The sequence below is a fragment of the Coregonus clupeaformis genome, unplaced genomic scaffold (assembly GCF_020615455.1).
Source record: "Coregonus clupeaformis isolate EN_2021a unplaced genomic scaffold, ASM2061545v1 scaf0196, whole genome shotgun sequence".
Classification (NCBI taxonomy): domain Eukaryota; kingdom Metazoa; phylum Chordata; class Actinopteri; order Salmoniformes; family Salmonidae; genus Coregonus; species Coregonus clupeaformis.
This window is the reverse complement of record NW_025533651.1, coordinates 184,503-200,343: the sequence shown is the minus strand read 5'-3', so window position 1 is coordinate 200,343 and position 15,841 is coordinate 184,503. Positions and strand designations below refer to the sequence as shown.

The following is a 15,841-nucleotide window of genomic DNA, read 5'->3' as shown; positions in this document are numbered from 1 at the left end:
TCCACCAGTGTGTCAACTCCTTTATCTTCCTCCTCTGCTAAATAGCTTCCTTGTCTTACTTCCACCCAGAGTGCAAATTATACCGTAACATTCAGTCCTCCAATGTGTGCACACACTTCAAGTGCACACATCTTTTTTATGGGCTTAATATTAAAGACATCATTTAACATATTTATTTTTTATTACCTTTTAATGTGTCATGAACACATTCTGCAAATGTCATTGGGTCTACACTCTTGTAGCCTTGATTAATTGATGCGTCTTGCTGACAAAACAATTTTTTTTGTAAAAAGAAAAGTTGGGACACCTGAAAAGGGGCTGAGACACGGGACTGTCCCAGGATGACAAGCGCAGATAAATTGAAGAAATGTGTTACAACCATGACACAGAGGTGGGGGTGTTCATTTAATTTGGAATACGCTTTTATTTTACTATATACCACTGTAGAAGTACAAATTGCATAAAAGAAATAGGAGAATGCTTAAATTAGCATTATTTAGATATCCCCTCCAAAGTTAGACTTTGTTGCATTTAGGGGGACTCATGTCACATTCAGGGGGTCCCTGAGCCCCCCGTAACTCTGCTTCCATCCCATAAAATGTAGACCTGCACAATGTTTTGCAAATAGTCTATTTATTAATGCATATAAACATAATCTCACATGTTCACATTGAAATCTATTTTATTTATTTATTTTATTTTTTATTTTTACATTTTGTGCTTTTCATGAATTATTATTTTGAAATTACAAAGCATCTGTGAGAGTAGTAAACAGTGATATCATTATGATTTAAAAGGTACAAACAGTAACCAAGTTGGTCCTCATTGTGAACATTATTTAAAGTAAACTGTGCTTTACACTGAAATAAAGAGATGGACATATCAAAGACAATAACAAACCTTTTTTGACACTGATAACGGTGATTTGACACATACAACGTGGTAAAGCAATACAAAAAAGATATACTGTTCTGTGTGCATTAGTCCAGGTAGTGGTCATAAATAAAATGTGTTGTTAATTCAAATGCAGTAAAACCAGGAAATAAATATAAAATATAAATAAATATATAAATAGTAAATACATTAATAAATACGTAATTAAACTAATAATTTAAAAAATGTCTAAAACTAAAATGACATTTACAGTGAAAACTTAAAGTTTCATTGTGAGAGTTCAACTCTTTTTTTTATGAGGTATCACTTGTGTAAGACTGAAGAGAAGACAAACCCTGAGGACTGAGGCTTAACTTGTATACAGGCCCAGTCCTGTGAGATCATCAGGAAGCAGACTCCGGATCTTCCCTGATTGTCCATGCTGTTGTGCTTTGGCGTGTGAGGCTGCAATTATATCCTTTAACTTCAGCTGAAGCCAGTCTTGTCTCTCCCCGACCTGCTTGTGTACTCCCACGTTGTGCATGAGCTGGACCTCACTGATGGACCTCTTTCTGTTGGCCAGAGAATAACCATTGCATCCCACTTAGATCGAGGCGACTTAGAATACAGGATACAACAAAGCAATGAAATGCCATTGAGAAATAAACCATGGTATGAAATGCAATACACAAAATTACATTTTGACAGTTAAGTTGGTCAACCTACCTCATTGGTCTCGCCTCTGTGTGTAAATTGCAGAGGACAATTATCAAAACAATTTTGTCCAAAGATCTGATGGAAAGCATATTGATTGCCTGAAAAATTAAGAACTTGTCTCAGCAATCTTGTATGAACTAATTTAACTCATTATTACTAATAATCTGTTTTCAATAAAGGTCAGTAACATGTCTATATCTTTAACTCTGTAGTAAGACAATGCTTCACATTTAACATAACGTTAAAACAGTTATTAAATGTATCTTAGATTATCAATATCAGATTACAACATTTATTGTAAACCTTTACTTACCAGTTTCTGCCTGAGTTTATTCCACAAAGTTTAGATATGTTTTTCTGTAATGCTTTGGAGGGGCCAGTCTAGCTGGTTGATCAGTCTATTATAAGTGCTTAGAGTAACTCTCCCTCCTTTTTATACAGTAGCCCTCCCCTGGTCATTGATGAGCCACTTTCATTATTGATGTTGATGTCACCCCTTCAGTGCAGGCATCTGCATGACGACACCTCGACCAACACTCACCACTAATTCAGCTTTCAGCACCTCTGCCAAGAGCCCTGCTGGTCACACTGCTTTTGAACCTATTCCATGGTCGTCCATGACATGACACTGAACAAGAGGGCCTACTTCAATTACATCTATATCTATCCATCTAATAAACTGCAGAAACTTGGGATGTGATGAAAGTTTTTGATATTGATGTCTGTATTTGTTTGTTGTACGTAACAGAGCTTTGCTATCCTCAAATTACCCAGAGTTACTGTCTCTGGCTGTCATCTAAATATAGAAACAAGGCTGTTTATTTATTGTTCATGTCTTGCAAGCATGTAAAGGGTATATGAAGTGAAAAAGTGCTGTTGGACCACTACAAAAGCAAAGGCTCAATGGAACCCATCCACAGACTATTTATTGGTAGCTTTGGCAAGGAGAACATTTCCTTGGAGACAGTCGTTGGTATTTCAACACATTAGAAAGCTAAATGTGCTTAGAGAGATGTGCCCAGGCAGTGACGTCTAAATTGCACTCTGACTTCAGACTTAGACGTTGGACCAGTCAAGAGAGTTCCGTCACTCTCTACACACTTCCTGTAAAGGTAGCACTGTGAGGGTGAAAGAGCAAAGCATCCACTTGCATTTACTCATGGTATTCACAGCATCAGGTTAATCTATCTTGCAGCAAGCTATTATACAGTGCGTTCAGAAAACATTCATACACCTTGACTTTTTCTACATTTTATTGTGTTTCAGCCTGTATATTTGGTCACTGGCCTACACACAATACCCCATAATGTCAAAGTGGAATTATTTTTTTCAAACTTTGAAAAACATCTGAAATCTGAAATGTCTTGAGTCAATAAGTATTCAACCCCTTTGTTATGGCAAGCCTGTCAGAGTGCTGTGTGTGGATGAGTGAAAGGAATCAAGCGCAGGAACAAGGATGACTTCAACAGACTTTAGTAAGGTCCAACACAGGAACAATGAGTCGCCAACCCAACCGGGCGGCGCGAACAATTACGCACAAACACAGTGCGGAAAAAACAAGAAAAGCGCACGCAGTCTGAACTCTCGAAAAATACAACAACGAGAGATACAAACTCCTCGGAGGCAGGCTGACAATAAACAATCACGCATAACACCTGACCCAAACACACGAAACTAAATAGGGAACACAATCAAACACAAACAAGGGACAGGTGTTACAAAGAGACAAAACCAAACGAACATGAAACATAGAACGGTGGCAGCTAGTACTCCGGAGACGACGACCGCCGAAGCCTGCCCGAACAAGGAGAAGGAGCAGCCTCGGCCGAAACCGTGACAGTACCCCCCTTGACGCGCGGCTCCAGCCGTGCGCCGACCCGGGGCTCGGGGGACGACCCGGACGACGCGGAGCAGGGCGCGCAGGATGACCCCCGATGGAACTCGGTCAGCAGGGACTGGTCCAATATGTCCCCCCTTGGCACCCAGCACCGCTCCTCCGGACCGTACCCCTCCCACTCCACGAGATATTGAAGACCCCCCATCCGGCGTCTCGAATCAAGGATGGACCTCACGGTGTAACGCCGGAGCCCCTCGATGTCCAACGGGGGCGGAGGAGTCTCCTCTATCTCATACTCCTGGAGTGGACCAGCTACCACCGGCCTGAGGAGAGACACATGGAACGCAGGGGTTAATATTCCTATAGTCAATAGGCAGTTCTAACCTGTAACACACCTCGTTCAACCTCCTCAGGACTTTGAATGGCCCCACAAACCGCCGACCCAGCTTCCGGCAGGGCAGGCGGAGGGGCAGGTTTCTGGTCGAGAGCCAGACTCGATCTCCAGGTGCGTACACAGGCCCCTCACTGCGGTGGAGATCGGCGCTCGTTTTCTGCCGACGGATGGTCCGCTGCAGATGTACCTGGGCAGCGTTCCATGTTTCCTCCGAGCGCCGTACCCATTCATCCACCGCAGGGGCCTCGATCTGGCTCTCGTGCCAAGGTGCCAGAACCGGCTGGTACCCTAACACACACTGGAAAGGGGTTAGTTGGGTGGAGGAGTGGCGGAGAGAGTTCTGTGCCATTTCGGCCCACGGAACGTATCTCGCCCACTCCTCCGGCCGGCCCTGGCAATAAGACCTCAGAAACCTACCCACCTCCTGGTTAACACGTTCAACCTGCCCATTACTCTCCGGGTGGTAACCCGAGGTAAGGCTTACCGAAACCCCCAACCGTTCCATAAACGCTCTCCACACTCTGGAGGTGAACTGGGGGCCTCGGTCAGACACTATATCCTCGGGTACCCCGTAATGCCGGAAGACATGGGTAAACAGAGCCTCAGCGGTCTGTAGGGCAGTGGGTAGACCCGGCATGGGAAGGAGACGACAGGCCTTCGAGAACCGATCCACAACGACCAGGATGGTAGTATTCCCCTGTGAGGGGGAAGGTCGGTAACAAAATCCACCGAGAGGTGGGACCAGGGTCGTTGTGGAATAGGCAGGGGTTGTAGCTTACCCCTGGGCAAATGTCTGGGCGCCTTACACTGGGCACACACCGAACAGGAGGAGACATAAATCCTCACATCCCTAGCTAACGTTGGCCACCAGTACTTCGTGCTAAGGCAGTGCACTGTCCGGCCGATACCCGGATGGCCAGAGGAGGGGGACGTATGAGCCCAACAAATGAGGCGATCGCGTACCTCGAGCAAAACGTACGTCCGACCCACTGGACACTGTGGAGGACTTGGGTCGGTGCGTAACGCCCGCTCGATCTCGGCATCAACCTCCTACACCACCGGTGCAACCAGACAAGACTCTGGTAGTATGGGCGTGGGCTCAACGGACCTCTCCTCCGCGTCATACCGCCGAGACAGAGCATCTGCCTTCCCGTTCTGGGACCCAGGGATGTACGTGATTTTAAACACAAACCGGGCTAGAAACATAGTCCAGCGGGCCTGGCGAGGATTCAGTCTCCTAGCTGCCCGGATGTACTCCAGGTTACGATGGTCAGTTAGAATGAGGAAAGGGTGTTGAGCCCCCTCGAGCCAATGCCGCCACACCTTTAGGGCCTGTACCATGGCTAACAGCTCCCTGTCTCCTACGTCATAATTCCGCTCCGCCGGACTGAGCTTTTTAGAATAAAATGCACAGGGACGGAGTTTAGGTGGTGTGCCAGACCGTTGGGAAAGAACGGCCCCTATACCGGCCTCTGACGCGTCCACCTCTACCTGGAAAGGTAAAGAGGGATCCGGATGAGCTAACACCGGCGCCGAGGTAAACAGGTCCTTCAGTCTCCCAAAAGCCCTGTCCGCCTCAGCTGACCACCGCAAGCGCACCGGACCCCCCTTTAACAGAGACGTTATGGGAGCTGCCACCTGTCCAAAACCCCCGGATAAACCTCCGGTAATAATTTGCAAAACCCAAGAACTGTTGCACCTCCTTCACAGTGGTTGGGGTCTGCCAATTACGCACAGCTGACACCCGGTCTACCTCCATCTTCACCCCTGACGCAGACAACTGGTAACCCAGAAAGGAGACCGACTTCTGAAAAAACAGACATTTCTCTGCCTTGACATATAGGTCATGCTCCAACAGCCTCCTCAATACTCGGCGCACCAGGGCTACATGCTCTGCTCGGGTAGGACTGTACACCAGAATGTCGTCGATGTACACGACTACTCCCTGTCCCTGCATGTCCCGGAAAATCTCATCGACGAAGGATTGGAAGACTGAGGGAGCATTCATTAACCCATATGGCATGACTAGATACTCGTAGTGTCCGGAAGTCGTGCTAAACGCTGTCTTCCATTCATCGCCCTCTCTAATGCGCACCAAGTTATATGCGCTCCTGAGATCCAATTTTGTAAAGAACCGCGCACCGTGCAGTGACTCCGTCATAGTCGCAATCAGAGGAAGTGGATAGCTGTACTTCACCGTAATCTGATTGAGACCGCGGTAATCAATACACGGGCGCAGACCTCCATCCTTTTTCTTCACAAAAAAGAAACTCGAGGAAGCGGGTGAAGTGGAGGCCCGTATGTATCCCTGTCTCAGAGACTCAGCGATGTACGTCTCCATTGCCTTCCTCTCCTCTTGAGACAAGGGATACACATGGCTCCGCGGGAGAGCTGCTCCTGACTGGAGATCTATCGCACAATCCCCCGTCTATGAGGCGGCAGCTGCGCCGCCCTAGTTTGACTAAACACCAGTTTCAAATCCTCATACTGGGGGAATATGCAGTGCTGTCATTAGATTCGGACTTTCCACCGAGGTCGCCCCTATGGAAACACCCAGACACCGCCCCTCACACTGGGCAGACCACCCTTTAAGAGCTTTCTCTCGCCACATAATAGTAGGGTCATGGGTCATCAACTAGGGAAGGCCCAGCACTACCGGATACGCAGGAGAGTCAATCAGATAGAGCTGAATCGTCTCCTCATGACCCTCCTGCGCCATCATTTGAAGGGGTGCTGTGACCTCCCTAATCAACCCAGACCCTAACGGACGGCTATCTAGGGCATGAACAGGGAAAGGCTTATCAACTGGAAGGAGGGGAATCCCTAACTCTATACAAAACTGGCGATCTACAAAATTCCCAGCTGCGCCTGAATCTACCAGCGCCTTATGCTGGGAACGAGGTGCAACCTGTGGAAAACAAACAGGCAAGGTTAGGTGAACGACAGAAAGCTCTGGGTGAGTAGGGCGCCTACTCACCTGGGGGACCCCCCAATGCGTGACCTGCCTTCTCCTCCACCGGGGACCTTCCCCAACACCTAGCCGCGGTGTGCCCTCCCCGGCCACAGTTAGTGCAGGAACGGCCCCCCTCGGGTTCCTACTCCTCCGTTCTCTAGCGCCAGCACCCCGAGCTCCATAGGGCTCGGCTCGGAGGTGCTGGAGAGTGGAATGGGCGAACCCCACCCGGGACGTCCACGGGTGGCGAGCAGGGTATCCAGCCGAATGGCCATGTCGACAAGTTGGTCAAAGGTCAACGAGGTGTCCCTGCACGCCAACTCTCGCTGGACGTCCCTCCCGGAGGCTGCAACGGAAGTGGTCTATAAGGGCCCGCTCATTCCACCCTGCATCGGCCGCTAGAGTCCGGAATTCCAAGGCAAAGTCCTGGGCGCTCCTCATCCCCTGTCGGAGGTAGAACAGACGCTCCCCCGCCGCCTTCCCCTCTGGTGGATGGTCAAACACAGCACGGAAGCGGCGGGAGAACTCTGCATAGGTAGTGGTAGCGGCGTCCATTCTCCTCCATTCGGCGTTGGCCCACTCCAACGCCTTGCCGGTGAGACAGGAGATGAGGGCTGAGACGCTCTCGTGTCCCGAGGGCGCCGGGTGTACGGTGGCGAGGTAGAGCTCCACTTGCAGCAGGAACCCTTGACACCCGGCAGCGGAGCCGTCGTACGCCCTCGGGAGCGAGAGCCGAATCCCACTGGGTTCGGGAGATGGGACAGGAGGACTGACCGATGGGGATGGTTCGGTAGGTGGGGTCGTGGGTACCCCGCTGGTTTCCCATCGGTGGAGAGTGTTCATCACCCCCTCCAGGGCATGACAGACCTGGTTAATCTGGTCCTCCTGCCCACGAAGACGTTCCTCCATACCTGCTGTTGGCGCGGTCGCTCCTGCTGATTCCATGGAATGATGCGTGATTCTGTCAGAGTGCTGTGTGTGGATGAGTGAAAGGAATCAAGCGCAGGAACAAGGATGACTTCAACAGACTTTAGTAAGGTCCAACACAGGAACAATGAGTCGCCAACCCAACCGGGCGGCGCGAACAATTACGCACAAACACAGTGCGGAAAAAACAAGAAAAGCGCACGCAGTGCGAACTCTCGAAAAATACAACAACGAGAGATACAAACTCCTCGGAGGCAGGCTGACAATAAACAATCACGCATAACACCTGACCCAAACACACGAAACTAAATAGGGAACACAATCAAACACAAACAAGGGACAGGTGTTACAAAGAGACAAAACCAAACGAACATGAAACATAGAACGGTGGCAGCTAGTACTCCGGAGACGACGACCGCCGAAGCCTGCCCGAACAAGGAGAAGGAGCAGCCTCGGCCGAAACCGTGACAAAGCCTAAATAAGTTCAGGAGTAAACATTTGCTTAACAAGTCACATAATAAGTTGCCTGGACTCCCTCTGTGTGCCCCGCTGTATAATAGTGTTTAGGTTTTCCAATGCCTCTCAAAGAAGGGCACCTATTGGTAGATAGGTAAAAAAAAGCAGACATTGAGTTATTAATTACACTTTGTATGATGTATCAATACACCCAGTCACTACAAAGATGCAGGTGTCCTTCCTAACTCAGGAAGGAAACCGCTCAGGGATTTCACCATGAGGCCAATGGTGACCTTAAAACAGTTACAGAGTTTAATGGCTGTGATAGGAGAAAACTGAGGATGGATCAACAACATTGTAGTTAGTCCACAATTAGAACCTAATTGAAAAGAAGGAAGCCTGTACATAATAAAAATATCCCAAAACATGCATCCTCTTTGCAATAAGGCACTAAAGTAATGCTGCAAAAAATGTGGCAAAGCAATTCACTTTCTGTTCTGAACACAAAGTATCATGTTTGGGGCAAATCCAATACAACACATTATTGAGTACCACTCTCCATATTCTCAAGCATAGTGGTGGCTGCATCATGTTATGAGTATGCTTGTAATAGTTAAGGACTGGGGAGTGTTTCAGGATAAAAAAGAAACAGAATGGAGCTAAGCACAGGCAAAATCCTAGAGGAAAACCTGTTTCAGTCTGCTTTCCACCAAAAACTGCATACATTTATAAAAACATGTTTTCATTTTGTCATTATGGGTTATTGTGTGCAGATGGGTGAGAACAAAAATCTATTTAATCAATTTTGAATTCAGGCTGTAACACAACAAAATCTGTTAGAAATATATTTCTATATAAATTAGAAATATATTATAAGCACAAGATATTTAGCTACATAGAACACCACTGTTATATCGAGGTCTTTAGTTGGGCCTACCTGTGCCTTACATGATCTATGGGTAGTGGATAACCTTGTAATACTTTCACAGGACACATTAGGTAACCATGAGATAGGTTTTCTAAATGTGGAAGAGGAATGACTATGCCATGACAGAAGGACCAGAAGAAGTAGGTCCCACAAAAAGAACAATATCTAGCTGTCACAAGATGACCTCTTTACAGTAGCCTTGTGTGCAATGGGTGGATCTCTTACAATGTCTTGTTATATATTCTCATAACATATTATGTTTAATAGGAGTACTAATTTTAATAGGACACCTGCTCCACCCCTCATGATTCCAGTCACTGTTTGGTATTGTTGTACAGATAAAAGTTCTGGATCCTACTCAAAGGTCAAAGGTTGATTTATGTGATGGCTGTCATTTAAGTGGGCGGTGCCTTGCCGGCAGGGCCCTAGGCATAAGCTACATATGCGACCGCTTCGGGCCCCGCGGCCACTAGAGGGACCCCAACCCCCCCCAAATGTTTAGATATATTTTTAAAATAACTCTGTCGGGTCTCAACTTGAGAGTTAGAATAGTAGAATACACAAGGTGCAATTTAGAAATGTTGTTGTGCATCACCAGATTTTATCTTGTTATGTCATTCACTGACAGTCACTCAATTAGCCCATGTCAGCTAACATTTTTAGATTGCTAATTTAGTCTAGCCAGCTATCTAAACTTGGATGGGTGCAACAAAACTTCACTTAGGGTCCCCAAAAGGCAAGGGCTATGGGTCAGTGTGGTGTGATGTGAGAGGTAGAGGAGGAGGAGAAGGAGGAATAGGAGGAGGTGGGGAACAATACTGTTGACTAATTCTGACTTAGTTTGTCCATAAATCCTATACATCTTGCATGTAAACAGCTTAAAGTGCTCTCCACCTGTGTGCTCTACTGGAAAGGATAGGCTTGAACACGTGTGCTATACCCAACCAACTTGCTCTCATTACCTCATGTGGGCACAATGTGAACCATCCTACTGATGGTATGCCCCTGCAGTGGTGTGCAGGGGGACTCGACAGGGATTAAGGTGAAGAATTGCTTACAAACCATTAACTTGGGTCACCCCATGTCACAATGACAGTTTACGAAAATCTCCCAGGGTTCCTTTCTATATTTGTATCTTTTAACTAGATAAGTAAAACAAAAGGAATCTATATTTAACTGTTTGTGTTTATTGTTTTCACTAAGGATGCATACATTATTATTCCATAACATGGTATGAAAAAAATGTGGAAGGAAAAGTCTATATAAGTCAAATGTTCTATAATATGGTAGTTTTTAGCTTATGTCAAAGTTCCTTTTATTATATATTGTTTTGTATAATTGATGTGCTGTTCACACTGCATGTCCCCAGCAGGGGACTGAAACAGGTCTCTCACCTCTGCATTGTTTCTCCAAGGCTATGGGAAGCCATACCAGCTATCCTCGCTTTCCCTGAAATCTATAAATGGACCTCTATTTTTCAAGAAATGAGGTCACTAAACTGGTATTTATAATTTGACAAAATATGATATATTTAGATGGTCTACAGCATCTTTAATCATTATATGTGCTACCAAGACAAACACATTAAAAGTTTACTGAATCTGCAGTGTTAAGATACAACGATTTAGTGATTAAACAATTTATCACTTTTGAACATGTTAGAATGCTGTGATCAGCCACGAGCTATACATGTTTCAAAGGGTGTATATCAAAGCTCTCTGGGGCCAGCCAACAGCATGTCAAGCCTGCCCTCCTTCCTTCAGTGTGAAACTGTTTTGCTCACTGAATTGTCTGATACACAATGTAGATATGTTCCTACATATCCATCCATCACATACTGTACATTTGCCATGTTCTGTCTGACTGCTCTGCACAGGTGTTATGAGAGTCACGTTGGGATCTCTGGGTTGTTGTTCACAGAGTGCATGGTAGCCTACATATACTCCAAGAACTAGAAAATTAACTCAAATGAAACTAGAGAAATGGCTCAAAGTTTGCATTATGTCCTCCCTGTCTATACTAACAGTTTCTCTAAACATCACCATTACCTTTCAAAACATAAATATTACAGTGCTCTCACTGTAAATGTCAAAAGGGAGAAGCATTGACTATGTTAACATTTGTGATTCATTATGCCTGTTGACATGATGATTTTCATGCAATTGCAATGAGAAAACAAAATCTATTTTAGATTAGGAAAACACAATGTGAGGTGATATTACAGTGTGAGGGACAGTAAATATCCACCAGCAAAATTACTCAGACCTTGAGTGACACTTTAATTGCTTTTGAATTCATATTTTATCATCTGAAAGGAAATGGAGGCTGCTGCTGTGTGCTCATGATGGACTAATGCACTTTTTATAAGTGTGTGTGTGTGTGTGTGTGTGTGTGTAAACATCCCAAACGCCTCTGCAACATCTGAAAAAGCTTTCAATCTGTCCAGTATTCCCCGCAATAGCCACCAGTAGCCATGGACAGGATATCAAACAGATGCCTGGGGCAATGTTTCTCTGCCATGCCATCCTGTCTGTCTGCTCTTTCTTAGGCACAAAACTTGCTTCCCTCTCCATTTCCATTGACGCCGCAAGAAGAGTCTAGCATAATTCTCTGCTTTCTATTCTCGGCACATAGTTACTCCCTTCGTTGCTCCTTGCATTTCAGCGACCATAATTTGATTATGTTAAATTCTGCTTCGGCTGTGAAAACTTGAAGAGGCAACAACTAGAACAATGAAAAAGAAAACACTAACATTCCAGCACTAATGAACAGAAGGGCTATGATCCCAGGGCAGCTTCTCAAAATGCAACACCTTCTGTGGACATATACAGTTATACCAGCAGTACAGTGTAATACTACAGAGACTACTGTCAACTCTTGTGAGTGTATCCCGCTGTGAGGGAGAAGACAAGCTGTATCTCAAATTTCACTCAGATCATTTATGCAGTGTTAAGATTAGTCAAAATCAGCCATAAGTCTGCTCCATAAACACGTTCTGTAGAAACTGAAGGTGCCTGCCAGCTCTGAGGATGAGCTTTTACCTTGAACATGGAAAGCGAAGACAAGTTTTCAGCTTCCTTCAGTAGATTTTCAAAAAACTATGAAAATACATTTAAAGATGAATTACATATTCAAAAACATTGATCAAAGTTACCAATTGAATGTGCCATCAATATGGATGTACATTTGCATGGACAAAGGGAATTCCCAAATAACTCTGCTTGTGATCAGAACACGGTCTCCATTATGGAACTACGCAGTATTGAAAAGAAACATGAGAAGGAGTCATTGAGGAGTTCATCCCCAGGACTGTCCCAACTCAGCCCCTGATTAAGTTACACATCCATCTAGTTATTTCCTGTGCCACCTAAACAAGTCTGGATTAATTTCACTGGATTCAGACAACTTGAAACTTAAAAGCAGGGGAACGATAAAGCATTACTCAAATGTTTTCAGATATACATTTCATTTGATGGGACAATTAAAAAACCATTAACATTCGGATAACTAAAATTAATTAGTTTTGATAAAAAATGTATGAGCTATGTGTGTGTGTAAGTCAGAGAAATTGAGATTTTCCCTTGATCATTACTAAATAATGAATCTAAAGTTAAGACACTCAATCTTTCATGGAAGTTTCTCATTGACATCAATGAAAGGCTTTAGTGAAAATTGAGTTGCATGCAAGTTTCTAAAGTTAGGATTCAGCCCTAAATGAACTGACTAGTAAGGTTCACCTTTCCCTTGTCATGGTCTCAATCGCATCCTGTGGCAGTACTGAGGAGAGGGTGAAACTCCTTAAAGCTGCTTTTGTGTGAAGGAATCAGACCTGTCTGTTACAGGTGAACTCTATGCCATGCATGTCTCTTTGTTGTCTGATCCCTGTGCCTGAGCTGGAACGTCATTCAAAATGAACTGCTCCACAGGGAGTCAAAGCAGGAACAAAGATTCCCAGAGATAGAGGAAAGTCCTCTGAGCTGTGAGAGGACAGACAAGACTTGCCGTCCATAGTATCTCCAGCAGAGAGACTGTGGATTACTGAATGCTCTGTATTCAAACAAAAGGCTAGAAGCTTGACATCAGAAGTATTTTTCCTGCATGCGAATCACTACCCAGGACGTGTGGAGGAAAAGGAGTGCCAGGAAAGAGACTAGAGATTTTAACTGCTGTTAACTGCTGCACTGTTCTCTTGGTTTATAATGCCCACAACACTTGACATAAAATACGTAACTCCATTCTTTAACCACAAGAGGTCAGTATGCTTCCACACAGTTTAGTGGAATCAAATTCACTGGCAAGTTCCATTATTTGACAGTGATACATGTTATTTCAACAAGATTTTTAATCCTATCTGTCGCAATGCCTTTTTGTCAATATCTAGAATCCTGTCTTAACCCCATCGCACATGCTTACAGCATAACTTTGGAGCCCTCTGTCAATGTAATGGAGAGGTGCTAGTGATCAATAGGTGTCTAGTAATTGGATTTCTGCTGGCGAGAGAATGGCCCCGGCTGGTTTCGATTGGGAGTTCAGGCATTATGTTGCTTCGAGATTTATGATCTTATCCCCCCTCTTGAACTTTTCTCATCCCTCCAATGAATTAGCAGTCTTACTGTCTGGTCAGTAGCCAATGTACTGAAGTGGTCCTATAACTTCTGAACTATTTCAACTATGTCACAGCCTATTGGTTTTCATATGAATTTCTGAACTTTACTATTTTCCATGTTCTACAATGTTGCAGAGCTGGTAAAGTGTAACAGATATAGGCAACGGACTGCAACAGGTACATCAACATGTGTGTACAATTCAAGAACACATTTGCAGCTGTGAGAAAGAAAGTTCTGTGGAGAAACTGGTTTATTTCTGCACCTCTGGGAGTCTGCTCTGCCCGGATGATTCCAGTGTGGTTCTTCCAAGATGAAGTGTTGCAGTGTGGTATGCCTGTGGAGGACTGAGGCACACTGGTTGATGATTGATAGACAGGCTCTCTGACAAGCTGCACTCTGAGAGATGGAGGTCCAGCCTCCACAGTAATGGCCTGTCAACCACCTGACAGCATGACCCACCCTCTTAATATTGGGTCTCATACTCCAAACCAAACCTTATAACCAAAATACAGTTGTGGGGTAAGTAGAAGGACCCTGCCCACCCTCTCCCAAATCTGTACTGTATGGAATCTCCATCCCCTTTCTCTGACCTCATAAATTACCATGCAGACGCTTGTACATGCACACACGCTCATTTCAGAGTGTTACAGTAAGCTCTAAATTACGGTCTATAGTGTATGGGTCAAAGAGTTCAGAAATTATCCATTAGGAAAGGAAGAGTAGAAAAAACCCTCTTTAGAATGCAAATGTAATTGACTGAACCCTCAGCATGAATAACATGAATTAAATTCAGAACAAAGGCTAGCTGTGCTGAATAATTCATATCAACCAGCTTATTGAAGCCCCCCAATTTTGGTCCTTAATAAATGAATTTCAGCTGTCTGAAGTGGCCAAACCTAGCCAATAGAACCATCCACACTAAGTGGTTCCCATAGGTGGTATCTCCAGGGAGTTTCCTATCAGCTCGGCCCAGCGCACAGCATGTCTCTCTGGTATTGGATGTTTATTTTCTGGGTCACCTTGCAGGGCATCTAATTGTCTCTCCTGCAATGTGCAGGGAATTGTGCAAACATGTTCTCCTGTATGGCGGTTTGGGGGTCACAGGGTCAAAGCTGATGGACAGGGGGAGTCCTGACCCAGCTCCAACTGCTTAACATTCCACGCACATACACCTGCCCGGATCTGATGAGACACAGCAATGGCGGACGTAGAGATCTACAAATTGTGTGGGGGTTCAGGGACCATCAGAGCCATCATCCTGAAGCTGATTCCTGTGGCTGATTCCTGTGGTGAGCCCTATGGTTGATGCCTACTCCACTCACACATCCAGGGCTCCCCACCTGATAGGCCAGCCTGTCTGCAGGAGGAATTTGCTGGCCGCTGTCACATTTTGAGATTAGAGGCAAGGCGGACCCTCTTGCTCTGAGGGGTCTCCATGGACTGAGGTTAAAGTGTTCTGTTTGAAGAGGGATGGAGAAAATGGAAAGGAGAAAGAGCCCATATCAAATACTCTAGTAGCATTGCTAGTATGGAAATGTTAGAGTTTAACCAACTGAAGCAGTTGGGATATTCTTTATTGTAACAATAAGACAAACTTTTACATTGGCATTATGCCATTAATACACACTTAACACATCACATTAGCATGAACACCAAATACATGGCTGGTATCTACAGATATGTGACTGGCTGCTCATTTGATCAACCCTGATAGAGGTGTGCAGGGGCGTCATGCACCCCAAAATCGGAGGGTGCACAAATGACGTGAGGACGTGACTTCCCTGTCCGGAAGTTAGATAATTTTGCATTTTCAAACACCAGAAACAGCTTTTTCCTGCAATCCAGAGCCATAATCATTATGCTTAATTATATGTAAACAATAAGTTTATTTTTCTGCATATTTAAGCGTACCTCTGACTGGTGGTTATTTTAGGTGGTTATTTTTTAAAAAGAAACTAAATATGCTTCCCTGCATCTCTGCTAAAATCTGGGTAAAAAATGTAAAGGAATGTCAGTCTTATTCAGTACATTTAGTCATTGCTTGCCAGCAAAGATAGTTGAAAAGCTGGCTACTCTAACTTGATTTATAGCCTGAAATGGCTTCTTTGGTAGCTAGTTATGAGGTTGGGAGATTGGGAACCTATCTGGG

At 45.0% G+C, this 15,841-nt stretch overlaps 1 protein-coding gene across 1 annotated transcript; it reads right to left on the bottom strand.

Moving 5' to 3' along the window:
* Positions 1-1,243: 1,243 nt before the first annotated feature.
* Positions 1,244-1,679, bottom strand: LOC121555726 (parathyroid hormone). The gene is made up of 2 exons (XM_041869557.2): positions 1,600-1,679; positions 1,244-1,445 (listed from the first exon to the last, which is right to left on the bottom strand). Exons 1-2 carry the CDS (start codon positions 1,677-1,679, stop codon positions 1,244-1,246), a joined length of 282 nt encoding a protein of 93 aa, XP_041725491.2.
* Between the last annotated feature and the right edge of the window lie 14,162 nt (positions 1,680-15,841).

Excerpts from the sequence above, each read along its gene's own strand:
- LOC121555726 (XM_041869557.2), bottom strand. The coding sequence starts at position 1,679 with ATGCTTTCCATCAGATCTTTGGACAAAATTGTTTTGATAATTGTCCTC. Across the intron at positions 1,446-1,599 it reads ACAGAGGCGAGACCAATGAG|AAAGAGGTCCATCAGTGAGG; the intron begins GTAGGTTGACCA and ends TCTGGCCAACAG.